Source organism: Fusarium flagelliforme (assembly GCF_020744385.1).
Source record: "Fusarium flagelliforme strain FIESC 12 MPI-CAGE-AA-0113 chromosome Unknown B0J16scaffold_1, whole genome shotgun sequence".
Classification (NCBI taxonomy): Eukaryota; Fungi; Ascomycota; class Sordariomycetes; order Hypocreales; family Nectriaceae; genus Fusarium; species Fusarium flagelliforme.
In genome coordinates, this window is record NW_025763503.1 from 7,221,988 (window position 1) to 7,233,261 (window position 11,274).

Here is an 11,274-nt window from a genome sequence, read left to right on the forward strand (position 1 = left end):
CATGCAGCGCTAGAGGTAGAGAGCATCAACCGCAAACCGACTTTCACTCTTCCTTTCAACGTTTCTCCCTCCGCCATCAGTTCACCGATATCATTGCGCTACACGGTCTGCACTTTAATATTCCTCTACTCAACATAGTACATCACTTCAGTCAGCATATCGGTTACTAGCACTTATCTACGACTCCGACTCCTCGCCCACTATGGATCTCGATATTGAAATGGACGATGCCGTCGATACGGTCCACGACGTACCCGTTGCCGATCTCGGTCGCGACGATATTCTCGTAAGGCATACACTCAAACTATCCGATCGCGACCCGAATTGACCTCCTTTTCAGCAGCCCGACGAGCCTGAGGAGCCTGGCGAGGTGGCTGAAGATGAGCCTGCGACCGACGACTCCAAGACTCTCATCCCTACCAAAATTCACATCAAGGGCGTTGATTCTCTACATACATCCGATATCAAGGCTTACGTCAAGTCTCACTTCGGCGACGTTGACCGAGTCGAGTGGATCGATGATTCTTCTGCCAACCTGCTTTTCCCATCCGAACCTACAGCCCGCGATGCCATTGTTGCCCTAAGCTCTGTTCCAGTAGCAGATGCTACAGCGCTAGCTATAGGAGAAACACTGCCCGCGAAGCCCTTCGAAGCAAGGCCTGAAATCTCCCTCCAGGTGCGCTTTGCTGTCTTAAGTGACAGGAAAGAGGCAGGCGCTGCCCTGCGGAGTCGCTACTATCTCCTCCATCCCGAACACGACCCTGAAGAGCGACGACGAAAGAACCAGGATAATCGGTCTCGATACAGGGAACGCGATGGGGGATACCGTGGGGATGGTGGCCGACGACGACGCGCTTCAGATGACGATGTCGAGACATTCGAGGCCAGCATGTACGACGATGCGCCCCGCCCGGCACGAAGAAGACGTGACTCCGATATAGAGGAACGACCACGTTCATATGCTCGCGAAAACCAAGGCAAGGAGCTCTTCTCTGGACGGAGGACACAACGTGACCGATCAGCATCCCCTAGGCGCGACGGTGACGGCGATGACTTAATGGGCGACCGTGCAAGCTCATCCGGAAACAGAGTGAGGGCTCGCGATCTCAAGGATCGCATATCGGGCGGAAACAATTCCAAGGAGCTTTTCCCTACCAAGAAGTCTATCAAGCAGTTTGGCGGAGGAAACCTGGATACCCTAGAGCGAGCAATAGGATCAGCCCGCCTCAAGGATGAGGATCGCCCCAGGGTTGTGAACGTGCCTAACGCGCGAGGAGACGGCAACTCGTTCAACATCCGTGGCATGGCGAACCAACAAGGAAACGGTGAAGGATTTGCGATCAAAGGCGCTGCGGGAACCAATGCGCGAGAGCTATTCCCTACAAAATTGGGTGGAAACAATGCTGGCAAGGAATTGTTTGGAGAAGGAGGAAGATCGAAGACACGCCAGAAGGCCGAGGATCTCTTTTCCTGATCCAGAGATGATCTCGAGCAAGGTATACACTACAGAAACACACAGGCTGGGTCAACCATTTACCGGCAGTGAGTTTGGGTGCATGGTGAATCGAAATAGTTTGAACGATACCACGGCGCAATAAAACAAAACACATCAAGGGAAAGCAGGAATATCCTAAACTAAACAACACATTAAGGCGTTTTCATATAATAGACTGGATCGTTTGTATCACGAGCTTACCACCACTTCTCTAACATAACTCTCTCTTTATCCATTCCGCCATCTTTTGTCAAACCATCCACGATCTCATCTGTCATCATCGCCGGTCCACATACATACACAATAGTATCTTTCTCTTGCCCGCCGATGGCCTCTCTCACATCCTGAATCGTGAATCTTCTTTCTAACACGTCGAATCCAGTCTTGTGTTCATGCTTTTCATATCCTCCAGTATTAAATACCTTCAGATCACCACTGAGTTTCTTCTCCTCAAACCACATTTTGATCCTCTCTAAGAACAGAACACCTGACAACCCCTGCGCGGGTGTCTTGGTAGAATAAAGGACTCTCACATCAACTTGGTAGCCCTCTTCTGCTATATATCCCAACATGCTGGCAAAAGGGTTAATGCCTACACCTCCAGCTACAAACACCACGCGACGTATCTCCTTGAGAGGTATCTCGGATGGGGGGAAGATAAAACTGCCTCCCACGCGAACCTGCAATTCGGATCCCAGTATCTCAGACGGCGGTTGCCAGAGCCATGCTGCAGGAGGGTTTGCGGGGGATTCTTGAACTGCTAACTCGATATATGGATTCTCAGGTTCTGTTGCGGTCTTTGGAGAGGACGTAATGGTGAAGCCGCCTGGCTTTGGGTTATTGGGAACATATGTATCTAGCCATTGGCCAGCTGAGAACTTGTGATTCTTAGCATCGTTCTGAAACACAAATCCTGGACGGCTGTGGCCGCAAAGGAACGGCTACGCACCTTGACTGGTCCTGATTCAAGTTGCAGACGAAATAAACGAATTCGCTCATTGACTTGATCTATACGACCGAGTCTTACATCGAGAAGGCTCTGAGCAACTTGATATTAGCTGAAGCTCCAATTGGTTGATATGAAAAGGCAGACTTCATCTCGTGGCTCTTGAGCCGTCCTTTCTAGATGGCTGGTTCGTTGAGTTGACATCACTCTAGCATCTAAGAGTCTTGGTTTGATGGCAAGTCTTGTTCTTTGGCTAAAGAGATGGGCACAATTGCTCAGCGGTTTGAATCTCGCAGCCATAGGGTCACTAATCACTAGTCGGACAGAGGTTGTTGGATATCAAGCCTCAGAAAGTTATGGGAGGATGGGTGTAATAGCAGCTTGTTATAGTGGGGTTGACAAGTCGTAGATGGCATCACCACCCAGCTGAGTCAGGCATTCGTGGTCAGGACAGTTATTTAAGTTGCCTATACCACAACACTAAACCCCTAAATGGCATTGCACGCTTGGAAAACTATGATATTGAAAGATTTTGTGTTGAATGGAACAATGCGTTAACGTCCGTTTTGGGATTCTATCTTCTCCAAGTCCAGCTCCTATAGTCTACAATCATGACTTAAATTACCATCAAGGCACACGCCGCCTTTTGTTACTCATGCATCTGTCAAACCAAGCGAATTTTAAGACTCTGTCCAGTTGACTTGATCCATAACCTGTCCAGCAGTTGGGTGTGTGTATCCAATTCTCAGTCGGAGGCGCAGAGGCTGCAGCAATTGTTAGCACATATAGTTTACAAACGATAAATAAATCACTTACCCCCTTGCAGCCGGACACTCGCATCATCTGGCTAGCTTCAGCTCCAGGTCCGAGGTCCGATGAAGAAATGCTCAGCAGTTGCAGCTTCTGAGACTTAGGAACAGCAGCTTGCAAAGACACATTCGATAGAGTTGCCGAGCCAGACGTGTTGATGAACTTGGCAGTGGCCTGGATCATACCCTCGGCATTGCGCTGAATCTGGAATGTCACATTGAGATCATTAGAATTGTAGCAGGGGATGCCAGCAGGTGCTTGAGGTGCTTGAGGTTGAGGAGCTGCTGCCCCGGAGGACATGAGATCGAAGTTTGATGAAGGGGGAGCGGGAGACGCTGTGGAAGATCCAGGGGCAGATCCAAACATATCCATGATGCTTGACATATTGGATTGCGGTGGCGGCGAAGCTGCGGATGGGGGAGGAGAGGAAGTGCCACCCAAGATATCAGCGAGGAGGTCAGTGTTGGTCGTCGAAGGAGCCGCCGGCGTTGCAGCGGGCGCGTCCATAATGTCAAGAAGATCTTGTTCTGTTGGCTTGATGACTCTTGATTTCCTGTTGGAAGCCTTCTTTTTAGTAGGCGCGGAACCAAGCACACGGGACTCTTCCTTGATCTGTGGGATGGGCATCTTCTCAAGCACACCACGTCGGACCTGATCAAAGCTGAAGAGGTTGCCGTACTCGACTACTCGCTGCTGAATCTCGATATCAAGACTGGTCTGGTGGTACTGCAGGATTCGTCGAATTTTCTCAATTTGAGCCGGGTCAGAAAAGCGGGTTGTCAGCTTCATCAGTGCTGTCACGATGTACTCTGTAGAAACCTGAGTGGCGTATGCGCTGTTGAGAATGAGGGAGAAAAGGTCAACAACCTCATGCTCCTTGACTTCCTGTACGAGCTCCTCTTCCTCGTACTGTCCGCCCTTGAGCAGAGCGTCTGCGTACTCGCCAATACACCAGGCGCCTGCTTGTGTAAGACTCTCCTGAGTAATGTCCTTCTTGAGATTAATGTATAGCTTTTGCACGGCATAAGTCTGCAATTCGGGAGTAGTAGCGACCAGTCGAACAAAGGACGACAGAATTTGCTCCTTAACGTAGTTACCCGCCAGAGACAAGACGCGAAGCATCGTGTCAAAGTGCCATCGTTTGTTGGGCGAGAACTTGTCAGCGGCAATACCAATCTGACTGGTCATTGTTGGCTTGAATTCATTATCTGCGACCTCCAGGAAAGCCAAAAGCTCTCGGATCAAAACCCGGACGTTGCTCTCGTTGATCAGGGTAAAGCTCAGGTCCAGAGCTCGGCGTCGGATACTGATATCAGGGTCACGTAGACATTCTAAGATTGTGTTTCGATGTCTCTGAACAGCATTGGGCTCAATGGCGACAACCTTGATCAGAGTGTTGAGGGCCACATATCGAATGTTGTTATCGCGGTTGGTCAGGAACTTGCCCAGGATATTGACGCCAAGAACCCTCAAACCAGAATCGGCCTCAATGTCGAGAATGGTGCGCACAGCTTCGTACAGAATCGAGTTACCAACATTCTTGGATGATTCTGTGTTGGTGGCAACCTGCGCCAAAATATCGTTGATCTGCTCACTGGTCTCGGCGTCGCCAACAGCCAAAACTCTCAGCAAGTGTAGAATCTTAACCTGTAAGAAGGGATCGGTAATGCCGGTAACATCGTGTTCGGGTGCGTAGCCTGAAGTTGCGAGCCCTTTCAAAGTCCTGACAAGTCCCGGAACGAACGATCTGAACTTCTCAACAATTCCTTCTTCTCCGCCCTCCTCTTCGTCTGCTTCGCAAAGGCTTGTGACTAGGGTTAGACCGCAAAGCAAAACGCCGTGGTTTCTATCGGACAGAAGCTGTGTTGCCTTTTCAATAAAATGTTCTTGCAAGTCAGGAACCTTGCGACATATGCGCATGGCGCACAGAGCCGCCTTTCTTCGAATATAGGGGTTGGCCGTAGCAACAAGGGTTTCGATTTCGGGGAAGAGATCTCGTGACATCTCAATCGAGGCGATGTTTCCTAGCGTGCAGAGCGCAAGACCGACAACATATTGGTTGGAATGTCCAAGATCACTAGACTTGAGTAAGCACCATGTTACTTCGGAGGACTATACAAGACGCATACTTCTTGAGCGAGTTGGTGACTAGTGTCAAGACTTCCTGGTTCTCATCCAACAGTAAACTCGTAGCCAGATGTCCAAGACGTTTGTCGGCAAATCGAGGGGAGGCCAGAAGTTTCAGGCATTCGATCTGACCAAAATGGGTTCGTTCGCCGAGTGTAAAGAGGTAAAGTAGCTTAGCGACATTGTTGCGACTGCCACAGTATCAGTACATAGTATTCTCCAGCAACGAAAACATTGGAACCCACCGAACGTTGGGGTCGTGGCTCTCTTCTCGAAAGCTGGCGCGGATGGCAGCGCTCTCCTTCTGAATGACAGCACGCTCGTCAGCGATCGTCTTGGCCGCTCGCACGTTTCGGATAAACTGCTTGACTATTCGAAGGAAAAGGAAAAGTAAGTCTCTGAAGTGTTTTATCGTAGGGAGAGCTCGTCGGTGCCGTACGGGAACTCATCTTGTGAGGACAGACCCAGTGGTTGGGCCGTCTTGTCGATGCTTATCCAGGGGTTATGAGGGAGGCGTATGAAGTTCGTCGAAGCTCAATCAGCTCTGGTAGAGAGCAATGAGCTAGATAACGGATCGCTTTATATGCAACTCAAGACGAAGAGTTACCTAGATTAGGGGAGTTCGGTCGGAGCCTGTTCAAGGCAGCTGTATAAAGAGAAGCTAAGTTGCGCCGTCACAGGTCAGTCTCAGTGACGGTGTGCTGTCTGTATCTGTACGGGCTGCTTGCTGCTTGCGTTGCGGCGGACACCTTTCAGACGTGGGGCACAGACTCCACGCCCGCCGAATTGGAATACCTTGGCGGTACGTACTTGAAGGTTAGTCATCAGCCAAGGAGTGTTAAGGTTCCATCACAATGCTTCTATAATTAATTGCCTACTCACTCAATAGCTACTTAATAAGAGTAACTGGGTGTCACAATATGATAATGATTTATTTCGTGTACGCATGAATTATTGACTAGGTACATATAAGAATACAAGCAGAGTCGCTCGCACAATATTGAAACTCTCTCCCATTTCACAACCTTTACCTATTTTACATCGGGGCGACTTAGAGGATGTGCTTCAGTGTTCAACACCCACTGATCTAGACTGATCACATCGAACTCGCTAAAGATGAGATAGAAGTACTTGAGAGTCTCGGCCAACCAGAAACTCTCCATGCTATCCATCTTGGTAGGCTCCGCTTTCGTAACATCGTCGATTGCCGAAGCTGCGATCTCGGTTCGAGTCACCTTCTCGATTGTTTCAAACATCGACCAGGCCTTCTCCATCCACTGCGCATCTCCAGTGGTTCGATACATGATGAAGATGGACTCGATAGCCTCTGGTCTTAGGATATACCGGGGGTCGCTCACATCAATCATGCCCTTGGGGAGATTATGCTTCTTAACGACATCCTGGACGGTGGGCTGCTTCCATTCAGGCCCTTTCATCGGCGGAGCCTTGAAATCAGGGGCATGTTGTTCTTCGATAGCCTTGAGCCATCGTTCCTCACTCCAGGTGCAATCGCCTGTCTCTTTGACATCAACGCTACCACACGAGATGAAACTAAAGACCTCGGGTCCAAGGCCAGTCTGGGTTGCTTTATAGGCCCAGATGCAGCCGTCCGTAAGTTGAGTGGCAATATCTAGATCAGCCGGACGATTGAATATCTTGCTAGCCATTGCCATCATACCACCAGCGAAGCAGGTCAGGTGCTGACCTCGTGCTACAGATGTGTATTTGGGTTGTTGTCCTGGTAGATCCGTTACTTGATAATCGCCAGAAATAATGATTGGCTTTTCCGAAGGTGTCAATGCCCTCTTGAAAAGGTGCTTGATAGCGACAGGGATGAAATTCTCGTACAATCGACGGGGCTGCTCCAATTGACCGCCAAGAAGAAGATACCATTTCGGAAGATATTCGTACAGCGAATCGGACATACCACCGAGGGTAAATTCTGAGCCAGCATGGAATGCTGGTGTGTAGGCATCAACAACCACTGGCCACATGCCAGGAAGGCGAGTGTTGAGTTGCGTAGACTCAAACTGGTCCCCGAGCCTCTTGACAGCGTCATAGTATTTCATGTTGCCAGTGATTTGAGATAGCTTGGTGAGCTCTAGACTCATAGAGCCCAACTCAGAGACAAGGGTCTCTCGAGATGCAGACTGAGATTGACCATAGGCGGCTCTAAATATGCGTAAGTAAATGTACAATGACCATCGACTCACAAAAACTTACTTCTTCCACTCCAATCGAGTGATTGGTATATGGTTGGGCGTATCAAAAGCCACCATGAGGAGGTCTCCCAGCTCAATAGCCTTCTTGAGCAGAATAGGATGAGATTTCCCACTCAGCTCATATGCAGATAAGAAACCACCCAAGTAACGAATGGTGGTCTCGAATATGTTAATAGTAGTCATATGGCTTCGAGTGAAATCAATACCATCTGCAGCGGCGACAGCCTTTGTAAACTCCTCCTTCATATCCATGATCCATAAGGTATCCAGGGCATCGACCAGTGTCGCAGCCCAGCCACCAAAAGGATCCTTAGACTTGCCAGTCAATGGAGTTACTTCATCATGCATCCATGCGTAATTGGAATATCCGCTCCAACTGTGTTCAAAGCTCTTCTTGACAGCGGCAAGACGTGATAATCGTAGTTCCTTTGCTGCAGCGCTCTCAACTGGCGCAGTAGCTTGAATCTTGGGGACCTTAACATCTCCCTTAATCTCAGGTAATACGGCCAGTTTCTCTTGAGGAATTGGATATTTGGGTAGTCTTCGGGTCCAAGCACTGGCGCCTTTGCCGGCAAGAGGGTCACTGTTGCCAAACAAAGAGAAAGTCGAATCCGAGCTTGACCAGTACCAGAAGCAAAAGATCCAGATGAAGATGACACCAGCCCAGAGACGGCCTCGCCGTAAGGGACCCGCCATTGTGTAACGTACAGGTAGTAGTGAGTGAACCGAGTCAAATCTTACCAGAAGCGCGTGAAGAACAAGCTGATACTTCACATTTCAGACCCAAGAGGGAGGAAAGAGCGATGGAAGTTCAAGGTGTTGAGGTGATGTGTCGTGTCGTGTTGGGCGCCGATGTCCAGAAAAGTCGGCGATGTGTCTCGATTCAAAGGGGGACTAAGCCTCTAGTTCTAGCTACTGTACACAGGACTTGAGAGCCGTTGAGCCTGAATGACAGCGCTTGATGTTACAAAGCACACTATCTTCCTCATAAAAAAGAAAGGAAAGAAAAGAAAACCGAAGACTTTTAAGGATAGGTAGGTTTGGTTGATGAAGGGCGATTGTATTTCATACTCTCAACCAAAAGAGTACAGCACAAACTAATGACTGACTTTGTCCAGTCTGTCTGTGGCTGACCTGACCTGACCTGCATCCAGGCGAGAAGGGGACATTGGATGGATTGGATGGAAATTGCGGCGGGCGTCCAGCTAACACGTGAAGGAATGAATGCGCCGTATCCATACCTCGACATTTGGATCTGACAGGCGACAGGGTCCGGTCCCTTATTTTACTGTAAACTACTTCCCTCGCTTGGCATTCATCCGACAAAGAGGTAGCCCATTAAGGCATTTGTACCTCGGTCAATACCTATTGTAGCACCTTGACCACTAACCCAGGTTCCTATCTTGTGGTAATATCTCTTGGCGTAGGACAAAGGTAAACTTGACAAGCTTTGTCAAACCGACCTAGCTGGGCAGTAGTACCTGTACTTTAGTACCCAAGATCATTCGTATCGACAGAATGTTCCTGCTCAACAGAGGATCCCTCGTATGGATCCTAGCAGGTCCCTCCCTTGCAAACCCACAATTAGATTAGACGATGGATCGTGAGCTGGCATGGCATGGTCTAACAGAATGCCTAGGCCTCGGGCTTTGGGACCTTAAGAGTTGGGGGCCATCCAATTGGAGGACCGAACCTTTCGGGGTCGGCTCCCTCCATCAGTAGAAACATTTAATACCCCTGAAAACACTAACATCAGCAACCCCTTGACATGACCATTCGCAACTCCAGATAAGCAGAATAGCCGTCCACTGTTAATGCTGTTTCATGGAGCGCTAATGCATACTCAGATTGACACAGTGCATACATGTCGATTCGCTACGATCTCTAATCTAATGATATTGGATGGGTTGGTTCGTCCTTTGGTGAGGCGCACGCCAGCTGGGTGGGCTGTAGGGCTGATTGCAGCCTTGTAGGTCGCTCGCTACATGGCTCCCGGGCCTCGTCCAGCCGCGAAATTGGTTGAAACGTCGCATTTTGTTTGACCGCTTTACTCGGGTTGCCCCTCACCGAAGTCGCATGGTTGTGCTTACAGATGCGCATAGATCATGGAAAAAGTCATCAGTTTAACTATGTCACCCAATAGGAGCGCCTGCCAGAAGGGAAATATCTCAGTTGCTAGAAGCCATGCAAGTGGAAATCCATGGCACAACATCCGTAGAGACATCAAGTACCACGGAAAACAAGCCACTGCAATTCATAACTTCAGCCCAACCAGTCCAAGATGCCCTCCATATCGCTTGCATTTTTGCCACTAAGTAAACAAGATTCGACGTATCCCCCGTGATCCCATACCTATTCGTCACTCATCGGCTAGCGAGAGTATAAGGATGGCAAGGCGGGAGAGTTGGTCGATGAGGTATCAGAATATTAATCCCTTATTTTTGCATCATAAGCTGGACGAACTCGTTGTCTGCAGATTCGGTTAGTAACAGAATGCGGGTGACATCTTGATTGTCCAACGCAGAAGCAACTCACAGTCGATTCGGCCATCACCGTCCTGGTCAGCCTCCCGGATCATCTCATCAACCTCGTCATCAGTGAGCTTCTCGCCGATGGAGGTCATGACATGTCGGAGTTCGGCAGCGGAGATAAAGCCGTTGTTGTCACGGTCGAACACCTTGAAAGCCTCGCGGATCTCCTCCTCGGAGTCGGTGTCCTTCATCTTGCGCGCCATCATGGTAAGAAACTCTTTTCTTCGATATCAGTGTCATAATTCTTCAGCCGGTCTAAGAAATAACGCACCAGGGAAGTCGATAGTGCCGTTGTTGTCGGCGTCAACCTCGTTGATCATGTCCTGAAGCTCGGACTCAGAGGGGTTCTGACCGAGAGAGCGCATGACGGTACCGAGCTCCTTAGTAGTGATCTGGCCTGTAACAAATGTTTAGCCCATGTCCATCGAATACGCTGCCCTCAAAAGAATGTGAATGCGAGTATGGACATTGATTCGATGCTTTATTTGGATGTATTTGGATATCGGCTCGGGCCAGTGAAGGCTCGTCGCGGAAAAGGGGAGCATAACTCACCATCGCCATCCTTGTCCTGAACAATGAAATTAGCAACTTCAGCGAAAGGTGTAGGTGCGCCTAGATTGACTTACAAAGAGGGAGAACGCCTCCTTGAACTCAGAAACTTGCTCTTCGGTAAGTGAGTCGGCCTACAGTAACAAAATTGTCAGTCCAAGATCCCGAAACAAGGCATCGCCAGAACCATCAGATACGATAAAGCCCCTCTCCCAAGCAGCCGCGGGGTTCAATGCTCTTCAGCCATAGCGCCACAGCAAAACAAGGCGGTAAGATAAGAGGGGATAGATACGCAGCTGGACCAAGCAACAAGAGTTCCCAACTTACCATGTTGATTGTGTATAGTAGAAGAAGTAGATAAGTAAAAAGGTGGATGTCGATCGCACGAGAATGAAGAAGATGACTTGGATAAGTTCTGGTCGCGGGGTCTGGAGCCAAGAATGTCGGACCTTTTCGTTTGGTTGGAGCTTCCGTGGGGAGAGCCAGAGGTCAGGGGGAAATAGGTACCTAAGGCAGGAAATGGCATAGGTCGACAAAGGGAAGGAAATAATGCACTGTGTTTCCCATGCTCAGGGAGTCCGTGATTCACTGGTT

The 11,274-nt window shown here is 49.4% G+C and overlaps 4 protein-coding genes across 4 annotated transcripts; 1 reads left to right on the forward strand and 3 right to left on the reverse strand.

Moving 5' to 3' along the window:
• Positions 1-41: 41 nt before the first annotated feature.
• B0J16DRAFT_330836 (uncharacterized protein) lies at positions 42-1,676 on the forward strand. The gene is made up of 2 exons (XM_046126515.1): positions 42-286; positions 341-1,676. The coding sequence occupies exons 1-2, from the start codon at positions 203-205 to the stop codon at positions 1,472-1,474; spliced, it is 1,218 nt and encodes a 405-aa protein (XP_045990305.1). The 5' UTR covers positions 42-202; the 3' UTR covers positions 1,475-1,676.
• On the reverse strand, positions 1,584-2,904 carry B0J16DRAFT_43263 (uncharacterized protein). The gene is made up of 3 exons (XM_046133849.1): positions 2,589-2,904; positions 2,445-2,534; positions 1,584-2,373 (listed from the first exon to the last, which is right to left on the reverse strand). The coding sequence occupies exons 1-3, from the start codon at positions 2,739-2,741 to the stop codon at positions 1,693-1,695; spliced, it is 924 nt and encodes a 307-aa protein (XP_045990306.1). The 5' UTR covers positions 2,742-2,904; the 3' UTR covers positions 1,584-1,692.
• Positions 2,905-3,121: 217 nt separating this feature from the next.
• On the reverse strand, positions 3,122-8,296 carry B0J16DRAFT_353108 (glycosyl hydrolase family 47-domain-containing protein; the record flags this gene model as incomplete). Its single annotated transcript, XM_046129292.1, has 7 exons — positions 3,122-3,205; positions 3,258-5,328; positions 5,381-5,569; positions 5,624-5,776; positions 5,818-5,858; positions 6,419-7,550; positions 7,602-8,296. 7 exons carry the CDS (start codon positions 8,294-8,296, stop codon positions 3,122-3,124), a joined length of 4,365 nt encoding a protein of 1,454 aa, XP_045990307.1.
• A 1,547-nt stretch (positions 8,297-9,843) lies between these two features.
• B0J16DRAFT_43346 (EF-hand protein) lies at positions 9,844-11,245 on the reverse strand. The gene is made up of 6 exons (XM_046133850.1): positions 11,008-11,245; positions 10,758-10,814; positions 10,684-10,693; positions 10,403-10,528; positions 10,136-10,348; positions 9,844-10,070 (listed from the first exon to the last, which is right to left on the reverse strand). The coding sequence occupies exons 1-6, from the start codon at positions 11,008-11,010 to the stop codon at positions 10,036-10,038; spliced, it is 444 nt and encodes a 147-aa protein (XP_045990308.1). The 5' UTR covers positions 11,011-11,245; the 3' UTR covers positions 9,844-10,035.
• Positions 11,246-11,274: the final 29 nt, after the last annotated feature.